The sequence below is a fragment of the Oncorhynchus mykiss genome, chromosome 11 (assembly GCF_057628025.1).
Source record: "Oncorhynchus mykiss isolate SJ-2025 chromosome 11, ASM5762802v1, whole genome shotgun sequence".
NCBI lineage: Eukaryota > Metazoa > Chordata > Actinopteri > Salmoniformes > Salmonidae > Oncorhynchus > Oncorhynchus mykiss.
Window position 1 is genome coordinate 81,757,476 of NC_143032.1, and position 24,876 is coordinate 81,782,351.

Below are 24,876 nucleotides of genomic sequence, written 5' to 3' on the forward strand. Positions count from 1 at the left end.
CCAATCTTCTGGATCATCCAAATGTTCTCTAGCAAACTTCAGACGGGCCTGGACATGTACTGGCTTAAGCAGGGGGACACGTCTGGCACTGCAGGATTTGAGTCCCTGGCGGCGTAGTGTGTTACTGATGGTAGGCTTTGTTACTTTGGTCCCAGCTCTCTGTAGGTCATTCACTAGGTCCCCCCATGTGGTTCTGGGGTTTTGCTCACCGTTCTTGTGATAATTTTGACCCCACGGGGTGAGATCTTGCGTGGAGCCCCAGATCGAGGGAGATTCAGTGGTCTTGTATGTCTTCCATTTCCTAATAATTGCTCCCACTGTTGATTTCTTCAAACCAAACTGCTTACCCATTGCAGATTCGGTCTACAATTTTGTTTCTGGTGTCCTTTGACAGCTCTTTGGTCTTGGCCATAGTGGAGTTTGGAGTGTGACTGTTTGAGGTTGTGGACAGGTGTCTTTTATACTGATAAGTTCAAACAGGTGCCATTAATACAGGTAACGAGTGGAGGACAGAGGAGCCTCTTGAAGTTACAGGTCTGAGAGCCAGAAATCTTGCTTGTTTGTAGGTGACCAAATACTTATTTTCCACCATAATTTGCAAATAAATTCATTAAAAATCCTACAGTGATTTTCTGGATTTTTTTTTCTCATTTTGTCTGTCATAGTTGAAGTGTACCTATGATGAAAATTACAGGCCTCTCTCATCTTTTTAAGTGGGAGAACTTGCACAATTGGTGGCTGACTAAATACTTTTTTGCCCGACTGTAAAGATCTTTCATTCTGTAACATTGGTTTTATAATTACCAGACAATGGAAGCGTTGATGCTGAAAGTGCATTTAATTTGAACACGAACTGATTCTAATAAGTTGTACCTCTTTAGACTGCCTTTCCCTTTATGAATGCATGGCTTGTGTTACCAAATCGACGAGAGAGTCTGTTTTCAGGACTAAGAAGAGGTGGAAGTAGTCAGATATCGGTGTCACCACGTAGGAGAACAGTTGTGTTCTTCCTCTCATTCAAAAATTGGGTTAAGGTAAAATAACATCACTTTTTAAAATAGAACAGAATTTAATTTACTGACACAGTTGTAATGCTAAAAGTATAGAAACAAACCTAACATTGAAACGGTCTTAAATCACGAAGAAGGAAAAAAAGCCATCTTTAAAACAGAACCAAAATCCCTTTCGTTCTAGTATTAAATGCAATAAAAAAAATTACAAAACCAAAAACATTTATCGCTGTGTCTAAGTCGACTGTAAATGTAAAAATATGCATAGAAAAGGGTCTATGTAGGGTGACATAATACAGTGGTGAATGCCTACTCTGAAACGACTCATTCTGTTGGCTAACGTTGCCCTTTTGTGTCATTTGCTTAGCCAATGGTTTCCGAGGTACTGTGCAGTAGGGCAGAGCCATGCCCATATAAGGCTTTATGGTGCTAAATTAATCAAATCTTATTGGTAGATCTCGAAGGAGGCCACTATATCTACACATAAAAGTATTAGTTTTTTTTTGTTGCTGCAGCAACTCAACCAGTCGGAACACTGAGCGAGCTTTGTTGTTTGTCACAGTGTGATCTTGAGTGAAACCGGTATCAATCCTGTTGAAATGTATCGATGCGATGCAGCATAAAAGGCTTGTTAGAAAACAGGTACAGGCAGAAGTAGACGCATACCGAACCTGAAATAAATCATCCATACTCCACAGGTTTACGTTGGTTTTGTTAATCCCAATATCCAGTTACTAGCGTGTTTAAAAAATATTTTTGAGAAGGAAAAAAAAAAAAAAAAAAAGCATTGGAAACACTTGAGAGTCGTTCGAGCCATTGCTGGTAGTTTCATTTGGCTGAAAAGATAATCAACTACCACACCACCGATCTAGCTGCCATCCTTTGGATGGGAATTCACCCCCCTGGGGACTGCATAGGCTTGGCGTAACACAGCGACGTGATTGAGAAAGACAAGAGCACGAGGGTGTTTGTGGCGGGAAGACGAGTGAGACATTCACTGTTTGGAGGGGAAAGGAGCAGCTCCAAAAGGATCCAGCTCCACGAGCTGAGACGGCTGCTGCTGCTGTCCAGGGTGAACCACCAGTTCTGTGAAGGGCACTGCCCCAAAGTCATCCATGATGTTCCCAACCCCCAGCGCCCCGTGGAGGGAGCTGGTCTGAGGCCTGCCATTGGCCGAAACTATGTCTGTCTTGCCGTCCATTAGACCTTGGTACTGGCCCTGGTTGAGTCGGCTGCCATCTTGAGGGCCGAAAGGTTTGGCACCAAATGGGTCCAAGATGGGGTCGACCTCACTAGGAAGGCTAGGTAGGGAAGACCCTTTGTCTTTGTCGGTCATCGTTACGCTGCCGACGCTGATGTTCTCCTTGGAGTCTGAGGTGCTGAGGAACTCGTTGGAGCTCTGGGAGTCCCTCCTGCCGACCTTCTTGTGCCGGCGGACGCGCTCTGGGGTTCGGAAGCTGGGCTTGTTGCTCTTGCGGCCGCCGGTAGGCGTACCGTGGTGGCGCTTGCCGTTGCCGCCGTCGGTGCTGCCAGAGAGCTTCCTCTGTCGTGAAGACAGCTTCTGGAGGCTGCGCTGCTTTAGCCTCTGCTGCTGAGGACTGGTCAAATCGTCGAAGGCTGGATGGAAGATGTCCTCGGCGCTCCTGGAGGTGGTTGGTGGCGGGGCCGTGGGGCCGGGCTGGAAGGGGGAGAAGCCGAACGGGTCGATAATCTCAGGGGACACAGGCGGGTTCTGACCCATAGAGACTTCGCTGCTGCCGGTCTTGCCAGATTTCGAGAGGTTCCGGCTGAACGGAGCTTTTGTAAAGACATCAAACTCCTCCGTGGCTTGGATGGCCACGGCCTCCTGGCTCACCTGCCTGAAGGGAGCCGCGGAGAAGATGTCTGCTCTTTCTGTGGGGGACGCCACAGGGGGAAAGAAAGGCACCGCGCAAAACACATCGGCACCAAATATGTCCTTGATTCCACCACCACTAGGGGGAGCTCTAACAGCAGCCACACCGGGCGACTCAGAAGGTGTGATCATGATCAGCGTGGCCTCCGACTTCTCGCTTGGACCTCCCTCATGGGAGACAGTAGCTGCAGCAGCCACTGCCCCTCCTTTACCTCCTGGGAGCCTCTTTGAGCGTCCTCCCTTAGCTTTCCTGGGCTCGTAGTCCGAGTCGGAGCTGTGTTTGTCGTAATCCTCCTCGTCCTCCGAGTCCATTAACAGAGGCCTCTGGCCCAGCGTCTCCATTTCCTCCACATTTTCCAGTTCGTTGAAGAATTCTCCATGCTCTTGCTCGCTGTTCAGCCCTTCGTCCTCCTCCGGCTCGTCTTCCTCCTCGCTGCTCTTAGGGGAAGGAGGGTCCGACTCGAAGTCGCTGTCTGATTCGCCGCCCGGTGGTTTGCGGGTCGTCTGTGAGCCGCTGTCAGAGGAGTTTCTCCTCCTGCTTGGTTTGTGCTCCTTGGCAGGAGGTTGCTGTAGTTGTTCCTCAAGGGCTGGCTGGCCCACGGGGACAGGAGCAGCGGCTGGGATACTGAGCTCTTCAATGGGCTGATCTGTCATCACACTAGAACCTGTGGGATTGAAGCAGACAAGAGACTGTTACAAAAGACAGGAGAACTTGAAGATGTCAATTATATAATTACCGGTAGCCTTTACACCCAAAGCTATATGTGACCATATATACACACACACACACACACACACACTAACACACACACAAATATTGCAATGTTAATACTAGTTGCAGCCAATGTAATTGTACCATCATTGCCATTCCCAGAAAATTCCACTTCATAACACAGAAAGAAGATTAAAAGTACAAAATCCTAAAACCTACTTTCAAGTTTAACAGATTTTCTGATTAAAATAATATGAAAATGTCAAAGAAGCCTATGTTAGAAAAAGAGAGAGATACAGAAGAACCACAACTTAATGCAACAAGGGTTTAAGATGACAATAGAGCACGCAGAGTAGATAAGGGACGGGGAGTGGGAGGGGACATTTTTAAGACTTAAAACGTGATTATTGCTTTTTTTTTTTTGTTCTAAATCGAGTAACGATGCTTCTTATTACGTAGCTTTTGCATGAGCTGGAAGGGCTCATGGGAGCAGGAGCCTCTCTCCGTGGAGAGAGGCAGCTTGTTGTACGAAATACACCCCCTGGACAGGAAGCTGGACAACGCTTCTTTAGAGCGTGTAAATTCTAATATCACTAGGATGTAGTATCAGGCAAATCTGGATTAACCCGACTGCTCTATCGGGGATTCTTCCGAGGTAACCTTGACGATCTCAGAATGATTTGAGAAAAGCAAATCCCAACAGTTTGTTCCATTTGTATTGGAGCAGAAGGCACAGCAGAGGAGAATTATAGAAACTCATATGGTGCAAAAGTCGCTCTTTCTTTCTCTTTCTCAGAGGCCTAACTTGACCCCACTAACAACAGAAGGCTTTAGGCGCAGCAGGAGAACAAACAAGATGTCTTATAAGTCTTTAAGACCCTACCCCCCCCCCCACCCACCCCCCCCCCCCAAAAAAAATGTGTTTATTTTTTAACTGCGTAATTAAAATGGAGCAATTTAAGAATTCTCTTTCTTTCGCATTTCAATCTTTGAATGCCAATTACTCTTTTCTACACGATCACACACCCTAATAGAAACCAAGTGTCTTTTTTTTGAGAAAGACTAGAGGTAACTGAATAGCATTTGTTCACTATGAATAAGTTAGTTGCGATAGTACGCCCGAACATATCCCCCCCCATCCCCCCCCGCTGTGCAGACAGAAATGGAAATCTGTTAATATCTGAAAATCTCCAAACTGGCAGGACATGACAGATAGAGGATTAACCAAAACCATTGTTCTACAGTAATGAACAAAGCCAACGATAAAGAAGAGGGAGGGCGGGTAGAAACAGAGAGGAAAACTCATTTTCAGAGAGCTTAAAACGTGAATGATTTATAAATGTATTTAATAAATGATTAACTGTTAATATCCTAATTATAACTTAACTTTAAAAAAATAGTTACATACTGTTAACTTGATTCTAAGGTATTAAAAAACAACTCTTCTTGCGGGCTTTGTGTTCATGAGTGTTTGCGAAGCGAGGAAACCTTCTGAATCTGTTGGGACAAACCTGTCTATATGACAACATGTCCTAATCTAACCACCTACCTCAGTGGAACATCTTTTAATCGAAGAGAAAGAAAGAAAGATTGCAACCCGGAGAGAAATACATTTATTTTCTGATGTTCTTTCTTTTTCTTTTTTTTAAAACAGACATGCGGATGACACGGCCAAACACAGACCTCGTTAAACGTGGCGTTAACAACCATGTACATGAATGATGTAAGCTGGTCAGGGACAGCGAAGGGTCAAGCTCCACTGTATATGGGGCTGGGTCTAATTCAAACGTCAGAAAGACGTGTTCTATAATGCTTGCATGTGTTATCCTCTAGGATTTGTATTTTAACTTTAACCCCCCCCCCCACACACAAAAAAATGAATCAAATCAAATGAGTCTGGCAGTGGGAACTCAGGACCATTCTGGTACCGTCAGGACATGGCCGCCCACTGGATTACCCAGAATTCTCTTCTGGCTGGCATGGGATGGCATCTGCTCCATCCTCTGCTCACGATCTTACACCACCACGCATGGGATGGCATCTGCTCCTTCCTCTATCTAATGTAATGTCCTGTAATGTGTAATGTAATGTCCTGTAATGTGTAATGTAATGTCCTGTAATGTGTAATGTAATGTCCTGTAATGTGTCATGTAATGTCCTGTAATGTGTAATGTAATGTCCTGTAATGTGTCATGTCCTGTATGTGTAATGTAATGTCCTGTATGTGTAATGTCCTGTAATGTGTAATGTAATGTCCTGTATGTGTAATGTAATGTCCTGTATGTGTAATGTAATGTCCTGTAATGTGTAATGTAATGTCCTGTATGTGTAATGTAATGTCCTGTATGTGTAATGTCCTGTAATGTGTAATGTAATGTCCTGTATGTGTAATGTAATGTCCTGTAATGTGTAATGTAATGTCCTGTAATGTGTAATGTAATGTCCTGTAATGTGTCATGTAATGTCCTGTATGTGTAATGTCCTGTAATGTGTAATGTAATGTCCTGTATGTGTAATGTAATGTCCTGTAATGTGTAATGTAATGTCCTGTAATGTGTAATGTAATGTCCTGTAATGTGTCATGTAATGTCCTGTATGTGTAATGTAATGTCCTGTAATGTGTCATGTAATGTCCTGTAATGTGTCATGTAATGTCCTGTATGTGTAATGTCCTGTAATGTGTCATGTAATGTCCTGTATGTGTAATGTCCTGTAATGTGTCATGTAATGTCCTGTATGTGTAATGTCCTGTATGTGTAATGTAATGTCCTGTATGTGTAATGTGATGTCCTGTATGTGTAATGTCCTGTATGTGTAATGTAATGTCCTGTATGTGTAATGTAATGTCCTGTAATGTGTCATGTAATGTCCTGTATGTGTAATGTAATGTCCTGTATGTGTAATGTAATGTCCTGTAATGTGTAATGTAATGTCCTGTATGTGTAATGTAATGTCCTGTAATGTGTAATGTAATGTCCTGTATGTGTAATGTAATGTCCTGTAATGTGTAATGTAATGTCCTGTAATGTGTCATGTAATGTCCTGTAATGTGTAATGTAATGTCCTGTATGTGTAATGTAATGTCCTGTAATGTGTAATGTAATGTCCTGTAATGTGTCATGTAATGTCCTGTAATGTGTCATGTAATGTCCTGTAATGTGTCATGTAATGTCCTGTATGTGTAATGTAATGTCCTGTAATGTGTAATGTAATGTCCTGTAATGTGTCATGTAATGTCCTGTAATGTGTAATGTAATGTCCTGTAATGTGTAATGTCCTGTAATGTGTAATGTAATGTCCTGTATGTGTAATGTAATGTCCTGTATGTGTAATGTAATGTCCTGTATGTGTAATGTGATGTCCTGTATGTGTAATGTCCTGTAATGTGTCATGTAATGTCCTGTATGTGTAATGTAATGTCCTGTAATGTGTCATGTAATGTCCTGTAATGTGTCATGTAATGTCCTGTATGTGTAATGTCCTGTAATGTGTCATGTAATGTCCTGTATGTGTAATGTCCTGTAATGTGTCATGTAATGTCCTGTATGTGTAATGTCCTGTATGTGTAATGTAATGTCCTGTATGTGTAATGTGATGTCCTGTATGTGTAATGTCCTGTATGTGTAATGTAATGTCCTGTATGTGTAATGTAATGTCCTGTAATGTGTCATGTAATGTCCTGTATGTGTAATGTAATGTCCTGTATGTGTAATGTAATGTCCTGTAATGTGTCATGTAATGTCCTGTAATGTGTAATGTCCTGTAATGTGTCATGTAATGTCCTGTAATGTGTAATGTAATGTCCTGTAATGTGTCATGTCCTGTATGTGTAATGTAATGTCCTGTATGTGTAATGTAATGTCCTGTATGTGTAATGTAATGTCCTGTAATGTGTCATGTAATGTCCTGTAATGTGTAATGTCCTGTAATGTAATGTCCTGTAATGTGTCATGTAATGTCCTGTAATGTGTAATGTAATGTCCTGTATGTGTAATGTCCTGTATGTGTAATGTAATGTCCTGTAATGTGTCATGTAATGTCCTGTATGTGTCATGTCCTGTAATGTAATGTGTCATGTCCTGTATGTGTAATGTAATGTCCTGTATGTGTCATGTAATGTCCTGTATGTGTAATGTCCTGTATGTGTAATGTAATGTGTCATGTAATGTCCTGTATGTGTCATGTCCTGTAATGTCATGTCCTGTAATGTGTAATGTAATGTCCTGTATGTGTAATGTAATGTCCTGTATGTGTAATGTGTAATGTCCTGTAATGTGTCATGTAATGTCCTGTAATGTGTAATGTCCTGTATGTGTAATGTCATGTCCTGTATGTGTAATGTCATGTCCTGTATGTGTCATGTCCTGTATGTGTCATGTCCTGTCCTGTATGTGTAATGTCCTGTATGTGTCACGTAATGTCCTGTATGTGTAATGTCCTGTATGTGTCATGTCCTGTAATGTAATGTCCTGTCCTGTATGTGTAGTGTAATGTCCTGTCCTGTAGGTGTAATGTCCTGTAATGTGTCATGTAATGTCCTGTAATGTCCTGTCCTGTCCTGTAATGTCCTGTCCTGTAATGTAATGTCCTGTCCTGTATGTGTAATGTAATGTCCTGTCCTGTATGTGTAATGTCCTGTCCTGTATGTGTAATGTAATGTCCTGTAATGTAATGTCCTGTCCTGTATGTGTAATGTCCTGTCCTGTATGTGTAATGTCCTGTCCTGTATGTGTAATGTCCTGTCCTGTATGTGTAATGTCCTGTCCTGTATGTGTAATGTAATGTCCTGTAATGTGTCGTAATGTCCTGTCCTGTATGTGTCATATCCTGTAATGTTTGTTTGTGCATAACTGCTGACTGCTGCTACCTTGAACAAATCTCTCTTGCAAAAAAAGATTTTAACTCAAATGAGTCTCACCACCACTACTAAGATGTACTCAACCAGCGACTAGATCCTTCCTAGGATCTCCCAGAAGACCCTGCTGCGCTACGTAATGAAAACACTTGTGTCACCGTATATTATCGCAGAATGAGGTGAAGGACTTAAGCAGTTCACTTACTGGGGTTTATAAAGCATCTCAGATTTCTGATCTAGGATCAGTTTAGCCTTTTAGATCTGAATGAAGAGACTGCTAGGACCTTCTCAGGGGGTTGGGGTGTCAGGCAGGGCTACCTTGGCAGGGCTACATATGTTTACTGTCTAACAGAGAAGCCACTGTGACAGGGGATAATACTGGCTGGGCTACATACACTCAGTGGCCATCAAGAACCGGGTCGGACCCCCCTATGCCTCCAGAACCGCCGGAATTCTTCAGGGCATGGAGACATTGCTCAATTGGTATCAAGGGACCTAACTTGTATGAAGAAAACACATATCATTAAACCACGGCCACCAGCCTGTACGATTAACACTAAACAGGATGTGAGCAGTTGACTCGGAGACACTGGCCTTGAAAACAATATCGTGTTCACAGTTGCTTAGGTCACTGGTTTCACCCATTCTAACGTTGAATGGAACAGTAACTGAATGCCTCGATGCCCGTCTGCCTGCTTTATACAGCAAGCCACGTCCATGTGACTCACTGTTTGTAGAAGCTAATCATTTTTGTGAACAGGGTGGTGTACCTAATAAACTGGCCACAGTGTTTGCTCTCTCAGTTTCCACCTTCTAACAAAGACAGACGCCAATACTTAGGCCTAATCGTTTTGTTGTCTATCAGATTTTATACACACACACGTTCAAAAGTTTGGGGTCACTTAGAAATGTATTTGTTTTTGAAAGAAAAGCAATTTTTTGGTTCATTAAAATAACATTCAATTGATCAGAAATGCATTGTGAATGTTGTAAATGACTTGTGGGTTTGATTACAGGCTCAAAATGGTTAGAAACAAAGAACTTTCTTCTGAAACTCATCCGTCTATTCTTGTTCTGAGAAATGAAGGCTATTCCATGCGAGAAATTGCCAAGAAACTGAAGATCTCGTACAACGCTGTGTACTACTCCCTTCACAGAACAGCACAAACTGTAGAAAGAGGAGTGGGAGGCCCCGGTGCACAACTGAGCAAGAGGACAAGTACATTAGAGTGTCTAGTTTGAGAAACAGACGCCTCACAAGTCCTCAACTGGCAGCTTCATTAAATAGTACCCACAAAACACCAGTCTCAACGTCAACAGTGAAGAGGCGACTCCGGGATGCTGGCCTTCTAGGCAGAGTTCCTCTGTCCAGTGTCTGTGTTCTTTTTCCCATCTTAATCTTTTATTTTTATTGGCCAGTCTGAGATAAGGCAACTTTGCAACTCTTTGCAACTCTGCCTAGAAGGCCTTCATTCTATCACTAAATGCAACATGCAACAATTTCAAAGATTTTACTGAGTTACAGTTCATATAAGGAAATCAGTCAATTTAATTAAATGCATTCGGCCCTAATCTATGGATTTCACGTGACTGGGAATACAGATATGCATCTGTTGGTCACAGAGACCTTAAACAAAAAGGTAGAGGCGTGGATCAGAAAACCAGTCAGTATCTGGTGTGATCACCATTTGCCTCATGCAGCGTGACACATCTCCTTCACATAGAGTTGATCAGGTTGTTGATTTTGACCTGTGGAATCTTGTCCCACTCCACTTCAATGGCTGTGCGAAGTTGCTGGATATTGCCGTGAACTGGAATGCGCTGTCGTACAAGTCGATCCAGAGCATCCCAAACATGCTCAATGGGTGACATGTCTGGTGAGTATGCAGGCCATGGAAGAACTGGGACATTTTCAGATTCCAGGAATTGTGTACAGATCCTTGCGACCTGGGACCGTGCATTATCATGCTGAAACATGAGGTGATGGAGGCGGATGAGTGGCACGACAACAATGGGCCTCAGGATCTATCACGGTATCTCTGTGCATTCAAATTGCCATCAATGAAATGCAATTGTGTTAGTTGTCTGTAGCTTATACCTGCCCATACCATAACCCCACCACCACCATGGGGCACTCTGTTCACAACGTTAACACTTGCCCACACAAAGCCATATACATGGTCTGCGGTTGTGCAGCCGGTTGGACGTACTGCCAAAGTCTGTAATTATTGCCAAATTCTTTCATTCAATTATTTGGCAACAGCTCTGGTGGATATTTCTGCAGTCAGAATGCCAATTGCACACTCCCTCAAAGCTTGAGACATCTGTGGCATGTGACAAAACTGCACATTTTAGAGCGGCCTTTTATTGTCCCTCAGCACAAGGCGTACCTGTGTAATGATTATGCTATACCACACCTGTCAGGTGGATGGATAATCTTGGCAAAGGAGAAATGCTCAGTAACAGAGATGTAAACAAATTTGTGCACAAAATGAGAGAAATTTGCTTTTTTGTTGTTGTTGTGTGTGCATATGGAAAATGTCTGGCATCTTTTATTTCAGTTCATGAAACATGGGACACATTGCGACTGACTTTTGCCCAAAGGAACGAGAGAACCCCCACCCCCCCCACAGTAATACAAATCAGACGTCACAGTCCTTTACATTCTCAATCATTGCTATAATACATCTCATATCTAACGATATCTATGACGTAATTCAATTGAATATTCTATTTTTTATTAACCTTTATTTTAGCAGGGAAATGCCATCGAGGCCAACGCCTCTTTTTCATGGGAGCCTTACATGTACACAAAGCATACAAAATGTACAACATTTACACTTAATACTATTGTTATAGGATTTAGAGGCCGAAGGAAGGCCCCTGGCATTAATTAACCAACTGAAAAACGGAATTTATCGCATTTTATCAATGGCAATTTGAATGCACAGACATACCGTGACGAGAAGCTAAAAAATGTCCCAATTCTTCCATGGCCTGCATACTCAGACACCCATTGAGCATGTTCGGGATGCTCTGGATCGACAGCGTGTACGACAGCTGTACAGTGTACGACAGCGTGGTTCCAGTTCCCGCCAATATCCAGCAACTTCTCACAGCCATTGAAGAGGAGTTGAGACAACATTCCACAGCCCACAACCATCAGCCTAATCAACTCTATGGAGAAGGAGATTGTGTCGCGCTGCGTGACGCAAATGAGTCACACCTGAACTTGTTTTCTAATACCTTAATTTAAAAAAAAAAAAGTATCTGTGACCAATCAATCCCTAGATCAGGGTTTAATAAATGTATTTTTCATTGACTGATTTCCTGGTATGAGCTGTAAGTCAGTAAAATATTTTCGATTGTTACACGTCGCATTATATATTTTTGTTCAGTATATAAAATGTATTTTGCACAACTAACTAGAGCCCTTTATATATTTGTTTTTGGGATCCACTTCGTAAACGTAAATTAGCCTAAATGACACGTGAGTGAAGAAAAGACAAGTCTTATTTCAAGCATTTCCCATCCATGTTTCCTTGATGAACTTTGACCTTTTTTCTCCAAAAGAAAGTGAGAGAGAGGATGTGAGCACATCTAATTGAGATAAGGCCTGGGCGGTAGAGAGGTCTATTAGAATGTAATTATGTGGGAAGGTGTACTGGAATTACTGAAAAAAAAATTTTTTTCTAAATTATAAAGTATATTATAATCAAATCTAATTAGCCAACAACAAAAAAATCCACAAATCTAGTTGGGACTGAGGTGAATTTAGGTCAATAGGCCAAATCATAGAAAAGACAAGTTGTATGGACTGAAACTAAAATGCCATGCATTAAGCATGTTACAGTCAGGGGTGCATATTTCACTGGAATGTGATACAAAAAGAGGCAGGGGTGTGCTTTAGGACCACGAGGACGCCTCCGAGCTGCAGGGAAAGCTGTTTGGAGTGTTTATCAGACTGGATACATTTAAAAATAATAATAATAATGGCCCTCCCCCCCACACTTCTAAAACCAAAGTTGCATCCCTGGTTACAGTCATGAATTAAACATATTAGTCATGCAGACATGGGGCGGCAGGGTAGCCTAGTGGTTAGTGTTGGACTAGTAACCGAAAGGTTGCAAGTTCCTATCCCCGAGCTGACAAGGTACAAATCTGTCGTTCTGCCCCTGAACAAGGCAGTTAACCCACTGTTCCTAACTGACTTGCCTCGTTAAATAAAGGTAAAATAAATCAGCAAACACAGTTTGATCTCAATGAGGACTGTGTCAGGATATTTTCACTTGGACTTTGCAATCAGATTGGATTATTAAAAAGAGACATAACCGCCACTCTACAACTGATTAAACATCAAAGCTGGGATTTACCCAGTACATGTTCTCCACTCTGAGGTTTTGAGAGAGACAGACAGTGAGCTGCTTATGGTTTAATATCTTATTCACCTGTTTACCTTTTCAAAAAGAAAGCACAGTCCGGTCTATATAACATGTTGGTTAAGGATTCCCCATACCCAAAGCACAATACTGTATGTACAGTGCCTTTGGAAAGTATTCAGACTCCTGGACTTTTTCCACATTTTGTTATGTTAGTTTTATTCTAAAATGTATTAAATAAATAAAAATCTTCAGCAATCTACACACAATAACCCATTATGACAAAGCAGAAAAAAGGTTAAGAAGTTTTTGCAAATGTATAACAAATAAAAAAAACACAAATACCTTATTTACATCAGTATTCAGACCCTTTACTATGAGACTTGAAATTGAGCTCAGGTGCATCCAGCTTCCATTGATCATCCTTGAGTTGTTTCTTCAACTTGATTAGAGTCCACCTGTGGTAAATTCAATTGATTGGACATGATTTGGAAAGGCACACACCTGTTTATATAAAAAGGTCCCACAGTTGACAGTGCATGCCAGAGCAAAAACCAAGCCATGAGGTCGAAGGAATTGTCAGTAGAGCTCCGAGACAGGATTGTGTCGAGGCACAGATCTGGGGAAGGGTACCAAAACATTTCTGCAGCATTGATGGTCCCCAAGAACACAGTGGCCTCCATCATTCTCAAATGGAAGAAGTTTGGAACCACCAAGACTCTCCCTAGAGCTGTCCGCCCGGCCAAACTGAGCAATCGGGGGAGAAGGACCTTGGTCAGAGAGGTGACCAAGAACCCGATGATCACTCTGACAGAGCTTCAGAGTTCCTCTGTGGAGATTGGAGAACCTTTCAGAAGGAAAACCATCTCTGCAGAACTCCACCAATCAGGCCTTTATGGTAGAGTGGCCAGACGGAAGCCAATCCTCAGTAAAAAGGCACATGACAGACCGCTTGGAGTTTGCCAAAAGGCACCTAGACTCTCAGACCATGAGAAACAAGATTATCTGGTCTGATGAAACTAAGATTGAACTCTTTGGTCGAATGCTAAGCGTCACATCTGGAGGAAACCTGGCACCATCCCTAAGGTGAAGCATGGTGGTGGCAACATCGTGCTGTGGGGATGTTTTTCAGCGGCAGGGACTGGGAGACTAGTCAGGATCGAGGGGAAAGATGAACAGAGTAAAGTACAGAGAGATCCTTAATGAAAATCTGCTTCAGAGCGCTCAGGACCAAAGACTGGGGCAAAGGTTCAACTTCCAACAGGACAACAACCCTAAGCACACAGCCAAGGAGTGGATTCAGGACAAGTCTCTGAATGTCCTTGAGTGGGCCAGCCAGAGCCCGGACTTGAACCCGATCGAACATCTCTGGAGAGACCTGAAAATAGCTGTGCAGCGATGCTCCCCATCCAACATGACAGACCTTGAGAGGATCTGCAGAGAGGAATGGGAGAACCTAATACAGGTGTGCCAAGCTTCTAGCGTTAAACCCAAGGAGACTCGAGGCTGTAATCACTGCCAAAGGTGCTTCTAACAAAATATTGAGTAAAGGGTCTGAATACTTACGTAAATGTGATAAGTTTTTTAAACTTTTAAAAAAATAAATTAGCCAAAGTTTCTAAAAACCTGTTTTTGGTTTGTCATTATGGGGTATTGTGATGTCATTATGGAGTATTGTGATGTCATTATGGGGTATTGTGATGTCATTATGGGGTATTGTGATGTCATTATGGGGTATTGTCTGTAGATTGATGAGGGAAAATAACAATTCAATAGATTTTTTGAATCCGGCTGTAACGTAACAAAATGTGGACCAAGTCCAGGGGTCTGAATACTTTCCAGAAGGCACCGGTATAACATGTTGGTTAAGGATTCTCAATACCCAAAACATAAAAGTGTTGCTTCAATTCATTATCAGAACAAATGTCTGTCGCTTTTTTGTTGTTTGTATGTTAGTCATTCAGGAGGTGCAGACCCACAAAGACAGCCATGTTAATCTGAGAAACATCTTGGTGTAACGGTGGGCAGATATTACCACTCAGAAACCTACAAACACCTCATCGTTTGGCATCTATCTACTCATTGTAAAAGCCATCAATAAAACAAACCCCCAAAAAATGTATATTGCTTTTTGAATAATGTTTTATTTATCACCATTAAGCATTTTGTATATATAGATTTTTTTTAAACAAAAAAAACATTCACAGTATGGTACAAGATCATTTACATAGTTTGTCTGTTGAAGAACAGATATTTTAAAATTGTTTTTTTTATATACAACTTATGCATCTAACGCAGTATATTTTCCTTTCCCAGGAGAGGCAGCACAACAAACAACCTGCTTAACCAACAAGTTCTGACATTCTTACAATAACCGATGCGTTATGTTTCACAGGAACAAACAGCTGCTATGAACATCTGTATGTTGATGACGATGTTCTAAAGCAACCAAATATAAAACGATGAAGGCTGTTTCACCACAGTAACAAAAAGGCTAGGAAGTGAAACCAATGACCCAAAATCAAAAGCATTAACATTTGTAAATAAAGAAAGAAAATATATCAATGTAAACAACACAACATATTCAATACTGTTTTTTTGAACGCTGCTGGGAGGTCTTAAACCATCCAAACTTTTCACTACCATTTCCTGTTCGTCTTGAACTTGATCATCAGTGTAATTAATGGCTCAAGTCATTCTTGTAATTAAATGGCTTTTTTTTTTCTTTTTTCTCCTTTCTAATTGTACAAAATAACAGATCAAACAATTATGGCTGTTGAATCAGAAATCTGTCCACCAGTACACTATTTGAACAAGATGTTTCTGAGTATGACTGTCTTGCATTACAACATGGAAACAATAACAGAAGTTAAATAAGCTCTTAAATTGACAATGAAATGCAACAGAATGACTGGGGTATTGAGGAATCCAGCAATTCCCTTCTCCCCTTGTTAATGGTTAAACTTACCTTTGGAAAATAAATAGAATATATGGAGTTGTTATCAAGGAATGAAAGCAGCTTATTACTGTATAGGCAAGTGTGCATAACTGAAGCCTGCTGCTGTCAGACCTAGAAGTGGAGACTCCAGGCCTGCTGCTATCAAACCCAGCAGTGGAGATTCTAGGCCTGCTGCTGTCAGACCTAGAAGTGGAGACTCCAGGCCTGCTGCTATCAGACCTAGAAGTGGAGACTCCAGGCCTGCTGCTATCAGACCTAGAAGTGGAGACTCCAGGCCTGCTGCTGTCAGACCTAGAAGTGGAGACTCCAGGCCTGCAGCTCAGACCTAGAAGTGGAGACTCCAGGCCTGCTGCTGTCAGACCTAGAAGTGGAGACTCCAGGCCTGCAGCTCAGACCTAGAAGTGGAGACTCCAGGCCTGCTGCTGTCAGACCTAGAAGTGGAGACTCCAGGCCTGCTGCTATCAGACCTAGAAGTGGAGACTCCAGGCCTGCAGCTCAGACCTACAAGTGGAGACTCCAGGCCTGCAGCTCAGACCTAGAAGTGGAGACTCCAGGCCTGCTGCTGTCAGACCTAGAAGTGGAGACTCCAGGCCTGCTGCTGTCAGACCTAGAAGTGGAGACTCCAGGCCTGCAACTGTCAGACCCAGAAGTGGAGACTCCAGGCCTGCAGCTGTCAGACCTAGAAGTGGAGACTCCAGGTCTGCTGCTATCAGACCTAGAAGTGGAGACTCCAGGTCTGCTGCTATCAGACCTAGAAGTGGAGACTCCAGGCCTGCTGCTATCAGACCCAGCAGTGGAGACTCCAGGCCTGCTGCTGTCAGACCTAGAAGTGGAGACTTCAGGCCTGCAGCTGTCAGACCTACAAGTGGAGACTCCAGGCCTGCTGCTATCAGACCCAGCAGTGGAGACTCCGCGCCTGCTGCTGTCAGACCTACAAGTGGAGACTCCAGGCCTGCTGCTGTCAGACCCAGCAGTGGAGACTCCAGGCCTGCAGCTGTCAGACCCAGCAGTGGAGACTCCAGGCCTGCAGCTGTCAGACCTACAAGTGGAGACTCCAGGCCTGCTGCTATCAGACCTAGAAGTGGAGACTCCAGGCCTGCTGCTATCAGACCCAGCAGTGGAGACTCCAGGCCTGCTGCTGTCAGACCTAGAAGTGGAGACTCCAGGACCAGATGTAGTATAGCATACAACCCTACATCACCACCCAAATATAGGTGCAACTTCATGCCCATCTTTAATGAGAGCACGTTGAAATGGTTAGTAGATACAAACAAACTTCAGAGATGAATTGGTTGGAACATTTTGTCATAAGTCCCTGAAAGTCCCTTCAGACTTTGGACAGACTAGACAACCAAAGAAAATATGAATGACCTTGACAACATCGTCTATGGCACAAATACATACATAAAATGGAGGCTGTTTGTACATTTGTCACCAAATGTTGTCATTCCAGCCTTTTGGGATGACTTCAACCGTATGTTGGGGCTCCATTTCTAGAATTACGGTCCCTTCTGAGCGTCCCATAACCTAATCAGTGGTCAAGTACTTTCACACAGCTTTTTTTTTTCGTTTTTGGTTGTTCCTTAGCTCAGCTATATACCTTGAACTACAATGTTATACTAAGTTAGTGAGACATGGGATTCATATTTCCATTTCGATATACAGACAGAACGTCTAACTTATAGTCAGACTTCAGTTTGCTCTCTAAGTTACTATAAAAATCACTTAACTGAAGTCATTCTGGGATTTTATTGTCATTCTCTAGTTAACATATTTTAATATAATGGGCACAGCTGACTGTTATATCACAACAACAAAAAATGTAATTTAGCTACCATTAAAAAAAGAAGAAGAAGAATGGTGACATTCTTACGATAATTCTTAAGATACATTTTAGTTATACAATTCTTGTAATAATGAATAATTTTGGGGTGTGGGCGGCAGCTAGGATAGTTGTTCCGTAGTAAAGTGCACAGTACAACCCAAAAGGGACATGACATTTTGGAAAATCTCTTAACAGGAAATAAAACTTATTACGCCCAAGGTGGGGCTTTTGAGATTTAAGGATATTTATAAATATGCTAGTTTCAAATGGACTCAATAAGCAAAATCAAAAAATATATATATATATTTTATGGCTAAACAACCACGCATTCTTTCACTGCTGGTTTGTGACTAAATTATGAATCACTACTGTACCCATCATATACAGTGGGGTCTGAAATTGACACACAAATTGCTATGTAAAATAAGTCAATACTGAGCTATATTGGAGAATTACATTTATTTTATACTCGTACAATTTTAGGATATTTTTGCCCAAAAATCTGGTTGCCTCAATTGCTCAGAGAAATAAATACATTTTGTGTCTCAAAAAGGTAGGGGTCAAAAATGATTGATGGATGTGCCCTCTTCAATTAAATCCACACGTTCTCAAATGGGTTTCAAGTCCGGAGAGTGAGATGGCCATAGCAAAATGTTGATTTGTGTGGCCAATTAACAACTTATTTGTGGATGTTGATGTTTTCTTAGGGTCATTGTATTGCTGGAAGATCCACTTATGGCCAAGTTTCAGCCTCCTGGCAGAATTAGATTAAAATAATATTATTTATTCATTTTATATGCTCATCTTTATCGAGGGTGTCAATCATTTGTATATAGGCCGTCATTGTAAATATGAATTTGTTCTTAACTGACTTGCCTAGTTAAAATAAAAGGTTTGATTTTTTAAAAATGTATTGTAATTTGGGACCCCACTATACATCCTACTGTTCATTAACGAGATGTGCTGTTTGGTTCTCTGAAGTCTAACCTGGTAAAACGTATTCCCATTGAGATTGAGACCATTTACACCAAAAGACTGCAATTACTCACCAGGGTCTGTATTTCACAAAGCGTCTCAAAGTAGGAATGCTGATCTAGGATCAGTGTAGCCTTTCAGATCATAATTAATAATGGGGGGGTAGTACAGTGAGTGTGGTTGGGGGTTTAAGGGGGGTGAACAGTGAGTGTGGTTGGGGGTTTAAGGGGGGGGGCAGAATAGTGAGTGTGGTTGGGGGTTTTTAGAGGGGGGGTGGGGTGAACAGTGAGTGTGGTGGGGAGAACAGTGAGTGTGGTTGGGGGTTTAACGGGGGGGGGGGGGGGGGGGGGGACAGTGAGTGTGGTTGGGGGTTTAAGGGGGGGGGAGAGAACAGTGAGTGTGGTTGGGGGTTTAAGGGGGGGGAGCAGAACAGTGAGTGTGGTTGGGGGTTTAACGGGGGGGAGGGGGGGGGGGGGACAGTGAGTGTGGTTGGGGGTTTAAGGGTGGGGCAGAATAGTGAGTGTGGTTGGGGGTTTAAGGGGGGGGCAGAACAGTGAGTGTGGTTGGGGGTTTAAGGGGGGGGCAGAATAGTGAGTGTGGTTGGGGGTTTAAGGGGGGGGCAGAATAGTGAGTGTGGTTGGGGGTTTAAGGGGGGGGCAGAACAGTGAGTGTGGTTGGGGGTTTAAGGGGGGGACAGAATAGTGAGTGTGGTTGGGGGTTTAAGGGTGGGGCAGAATAGTTTGGCAGGGGAGAAATGAAGACAGGAGAGTTCCAAACTGAAGTGTTGGGTCCTGTTGGGGCGTGGCGAGACAGGGTTGGGGGAGGGGCCTCCATTAAGACTTGCCTGCGCTAGCCAGGAAGGGGGCGGAGCCAAACAGGTATTCAGGGAGGAGGGGCTTGGCGGTTGCGGCGGAGGTGATTGGCTGCAGCGGTCGGTCTGCCTCCATGCTAGTGGTTCTCTCCATGGGTTTACCTGCTCGGGCAGATAGGGGATCGTTACACACAGGAAATTCCAATTCATTTTTTTTTTTACTAGCCATCAAATTAACATTAGACATAAATAATTGTCTTTGGAATCAGGAGTGCATTTAGTGAAATATAAGAACGTTTGCAGACAGAAAAGTAACAAATTGAGACAGGTAATTAAACATATTAATATATTGACAAATGGCAACTAAGAGCAGGAACCTTTTGTCTATTAATATATATGTTTACATGTCAGTCATTTAGCAGAAGCTCTTCTCCAGAGCGACTATCCGTTGTGAGTGCAGACATGTTCCCTGTGGGAATCAAACCCAGGTGGAACAGTAATGGAAAGGGGAAGAAGGTAAAAGATGGGGCACTTGCTGGGGGACGGTAAAAGATGGGGCACTTGCTGGGGGACTGTAAAAGATGGGGCACTTGCTGGGGGACGGTAAAAGATGGGGCACTTGCTGGGGGACGGTAAAAGATGGGGCACTTGCTGGGGGACTGTAAAAGATGGGGCACTTGCTGGGGGACGGTAAAAGATGGGGCACTTGCTGGGGGACTGTAAAAGATGGGGGACTGTAAAAGATGGGGGACGGTAAAAGATGAGGCACTTGCTGGGGGACTGTAAAAGATGGGGGACTGTAAAAGATGTGGGAAGGTAAAAGATGGGGCACTTGCTGGGGGACTGTAAAAGATGCAGCACTTGCTGGGGGAAGGTAAAAGACCAGGAACTTGCTGGGGGAAGGTAAAAGACCAGGAACTTGCTGGGGGAAGGTAAAAGACCAGGAACTTGCTGGGGGAAGGTAAAAGATGGGGCACTTGCTGGGGGACTGTAAAAGATGCAGCACTTGCTGGGGGAAGGTAAAAGACCAGGAACTTGCTGGGGGAAGGTAAAAGACCAGGAACTTGCTGGGGGAAGGTAAAAGACCAGGAACTTGCTGGGGGAAGGTAAAAGACCAGGAACTTGCTGGGGGAAGGTAAAAGACCAGGAACTTGCTGGGGGAAGGTAAAAGACCAGGAACTTGCTGGGGGAAGGTAAAAGACGGGGCACTTGCTGGGGGAAGGTAAAAGACGGGGCACTTGCTGGGGGAAGGTAAAAGACGGGGCACTTGCTGGGGGAAGGTAAAAGATGGGGCACTTGCTGGGGGACTGTAAAAGATGGGGCACTTGCTGGGGGACGGTAAAAGATGGGGCACTTGCTGGGGGACGGTAAAAGATGGGGCACTTGCTGGGGGACGGTAAAAGATGGGGCACTTGCTGGGGGACGGTAAAAGATGGGGGACGGTAAAAGATGAGGGAAGGTAAAGGATGGGGCACTTGCTGGGGGACTGTAAAAGATGGGGGACTGTAAAAGATGGGGGAAGGTAAAAGATGGGGCACTTGCTGGGGGACTGTAAAAGATGCGGCACTTGCTGGGGGAAGGTAAAAGATGCGGCACTTGCTGGGGGAAGGTAAAAGACCAGGAACTTGCTGGGGGAAGGTAAAAGACCAGGAACTTGCTGGGGGAAGGTAAAAGACGGGGCACTTGCTGGGGGAAGGTAAAAGACGGGGCACTTGCTGGGGGAAGGTAAAAGACGGGGCACTTGCTTGCTCTGAGGAGGTCGAACTCGCGGTCCAGAAGTTCCTCCTCTGTTAGTTTGGAGAAGTTGTCCTCTCCAAAGGGGTTCCAGCGGGACATGTCAGGAGGGTGGCTCTGGGGGGTGACCAGGCTCTGGGGGGTGACCAGGGTCTGGGGTTGGGTCCGGGGGGGAGGGGTGGTCACCTTTAGGTCCACCAGAGGGTTTCTACTGGGGAGAGAGGAAGAGAGAGGGAGAGGGAGAGGAAGAGAGAAACAGAGAGGAACAGAGAGGAACAGAGAGGAAGAGAGAAACAGAGAGACAGAGAGGAAGAGAGAGGAACAGAGAGGAACAGAGAGGAACAGAGAGGAAGATATGAAGTGGGGCAGGCTAATGATCACCATAGATTGAGATGCTTTATGATGTGCTGTATTACTTGTGGTGTCTGTGCTACTGACAGACATTACAGGCACATAAATATTGGGGTATGAAGTGACTGAGGGATGTTACCTGGTGTATAGAGCCTCAACAGGGGAAGGTGTCACATTTCCAGCACCGATTGCCACGACCCCAGGGCTGACCCCAGATCCAGGCGGGTTAAAAGAGCCCAAAGGATGTTGGAACTCTAGCGGGGAGGTCACAGTGGGCTGCTGGGTGGAATGCTGTTGATGTTGTAGCTGTTGTTGTAGTAGTTGTTGTTGTTGTTGTTGATGGAGTTGTAGTTGCTGTTGTTGTAGTAGTTGTTGTTGTTGTTGTTGCTGCTGTGCAAAGGCCTGGTGGTACTGGTGCATCTGACAGGGGAGGGGAACGAGGTAACAGTGATGTCACGTTGACGATGAGAGAGACATGATTACAGACACACTGAATCTGTGATGGACAGGATCAGACCATAGGACTGACAGTAATAGAGACTTATATTAAAAGGTTGATTATGGCTTGACAGTGACGAAACGCAAAATGTATGGATAAGTGATATTTCCTAAAACACTCACTTTGCTAAAGTGACTACAACGGACGAGAGAGAGCCTGATTTCCTCTGTGTAATTGCTTCATATGTCACAATTTAACACAGTCACACACAGCGAACCGGTGGAGCTTTACCCTCTCCTCTCCTCTCCCTCCCCCCCTCTCCTCTCCTCTCCTCCCTTCCCTCATCCTCCCCTCCCTTCCCTCATCCTCCCCTCCCTTCCCTCATCCTCCCCTCCTTCTCCTCCTCTCCTCCCCTCTCCCCTCCCTTCCTCTCCTCCCCTCTCCCCTCCCTTCCTCTCCCCTCCTCCTCTCCCTTCCTCTCCCCTCCTCCTCTCCCTTCCTCTCCCTCCTCTCCCTTCCTCTCCTCCTCCTCTCCCCTTCCTCTCCCCTCCTCTCCTCTCCCTTCCTCTCCCCTCCTCTCCTCTCCCTTCCTCTCCCCTCCTCTCCTCTCCCTTCCTCTCCCCTCCTCTCCTCTCCCTTCCTCTCCCCTCCTCTCCTCTCCCCTCCCCTCTCCTCCTCTCCCTTCCCCTGATAACCGTGTGGACGGAGCAGATTGCTGCTGAAATTAAAACAGATGGTAACCGTTGGGTGGAAAACGAGCTAAAACTGACTCTGCCTTTAAAGTACGTATTTGGATGACTGGTGTTGGCGACGGTTGACACAGAGGGTACGTAAATATGAACGGTAGGATATTTTTGGGATGAAGTCACTGCTCTGCACCCTTTACGTTTTGGCAGAGGTCTGTTCAGCGAGGGAGATGCCAGTGAGCGTTTGGAGAAGGAGCTTAATTTTTGGGGGATATATTTGACACAGAATGAAATAGCCAGCTGTTTCCAGCGTCCTGTCACACTCTGCATGTTCTTACGCTCCTAAACAAGAGGTGTGGTAACCCATATTTTATTTTGTATACCTTGCAGTTCATCTGCAACTTACAGGATTTGTGTTCAATATGTCTAAACTACAGCTCTTACCACGGCTGAGTAGTGGGCCTGTTGTTGATGTGACATGGCTGAGTAGTGGCTGAGTAGTGGGCCTGTTGTTGTGACATGGCTGAGTAGTGGGCCTGTTGTTGTGACATGGCTGAGTAGTGGGCCTGTTGTTGATGTGACATGGCTGAGTAGTGGGCCTGTGGTTGATGTGACATGGCTGAGTAGTGGGCCTGTGGTTGATGTGACATGGCTGAGTAGTGGCTGAGTAGTGGGCCTGTTGTTGATGCTGTGACATGGCTGAGTAGTGGGCCTGTTGTTGATGTGACATGGCTGAGTAGTGGGCCTGTTGTTGATGCTGTGACATGGCTGAGTAGTGGGCCTGTTGTTGATGTGACATGGCTGAGTAGTGGGCCTGTGGTTGATGTGACATGGCTGAGTAGTGGCTGAGTAGTGGGCCTGTTGTGACATGGCTGAGTAGTGGGCCTGTTGTTGATGCTGTGACATGGCTGAGTAGTGGGCCTGTTGTTGATGTGACATGGCTGAGTAGTGGGCCTGTTGTTGATGTGACATGGCTGAGTAGTGGGCCTGTTGTTGTGACATGGCTGAGTAGTTGTTGTTGTGACATGGCTGAGTAGTTGTTGTTGTGACATGGCTGAGTAGTTGTTGTTGTGACATGGCTGAGTAGTGGGCCTGTTGTGACATGGCTGAGTAGTGGGCCTGTTGTTGATGTTGTGACATGGCTGAGTAGTGGGCCTGTTGTTGATGTTGTGACATGGCTGAGTAGTGGGCCTGTTGTTGATGTTGTGACATGGCTGAGTAGTGGGCCTGTTGTTGATGTTGTGACATGGCTGAGTAGTGGGCCTGTTGTTGATGTTGTGACATGGCTGAGTAGTGGGCCTGTTGTTGTTGTTGTGACATGGCTGAGTAGTGGGCCTGTGGTTGATGTGACATGGCTGAGTAGTGGGCCTGTTGTTGATGTGACATGGCTGAGTAGTTGTTGATGTGACATGGCTGAGTAGTGGGCCTGTTGTTGATGCTGTGACATGGCTGAGTAGTGGGCCTGTTGTTGTTACATGGCTGAGTAGTGGGCCTGTTGTTGATGTGACATGGCTGAGTAGTTGTTGATGTGATCTGGCTGAGTAGTGGGCCTGTTGTTGATGATGCTGTGACATGGCTGAGTAGTGGGCCTGTTGTTGTGACATGGCTGAGTAGTAGGCCTGTTGTTGTGACATGGCTGAGTAGTGGGCCTGTTGTTGTGACATGGCTGAGTAGTTGTTGTTGTGACATGGCTGAGTAGTGGGCCTGTTGTGACATGGCTGAGTAGTGGGCCTGTTGTTGATGTTGTGACATGGCTGAGTAGTGGGCCTGTTGTTGATGTTGTGACATGGCTGAGTAGTGGGCCTGTTGTTGATGTTGTGACATGGCTGAGTAGTGGGCCTGTTGTTGATGTTGTGACATGGCTGAGTAGTGGGCCTGTTGTTGTTGTTGTGACATGGCTGAGTAGTGGGCCTGTTGTGACATGGCTGAGTAGTGGGCCTGTTGTTGATGTTGTGACATGGCTGAGTAGTGGGCCTGTTGTTGATGTTGTGACATGGCTGAGTAGTGGGCCTGTTGTTGATGTTGTGACATGGCTGAGTAGTGGGCCTGTTGTTGATGTTGTGACATGGCTGAGTAGTGGGCCTGATGTTGATGTTGTGACATGGCTGAGTAGTGGGCCTGTTGCTAGTCACCTCCCACACTCTACTGCTAGTCCCCTCCCCCCCACTCTACTGCTAGTCCCCTCCCCCCCACTCTACTGCTAGTCCCCTCCCCCCCACTCTACTGCTAGTCCCCCCCCACTCTAC

At 44.5% G+C, this 24,876-nt stretch overlaps 1 protein-coding gene across 2 annotated transcripts in view; it reads right to left on the reverse strand.

Moving 5' to 3' along the window:
* Nucleotides 1-823: 823 nt before the first annotated feature.
* The window catches only part of LOC110535133 (BMP-2-inducible protein kinase), a 104,066-nt gene continuing 80,013 nt past the window's right edge, over nt 824-24,876 (reverse strand). The window contains exons 13-16 of one of the 2 annotated variants that reach the window (XM_090191238.1): nt 21,645-21,925; nt 21,166-21,362; nt 19,454-19,582; nt 824-3,569 (exon numbers count right to left, since the gene is read on the reverse strand). In XM_090191238.1, coding sequence (XP_090047364.1) covers nt 2,005-3,569; nt 19,454-19,582; nt 21,166-21,362; nt 21,645-21,925 — 2,172 coding nt within the window. In that variant the 3' untranslated portion in view covers nt 824-2,004. Of the gene's footprint in view, nt 3,570-19,453; nt 19,583-21,165; nt 21,366-21,644; nt 21,926-24,876 lie in introns of both variants that reach the window. The other variant, XM_036936476.2, reaches the window with a different exon arrangement.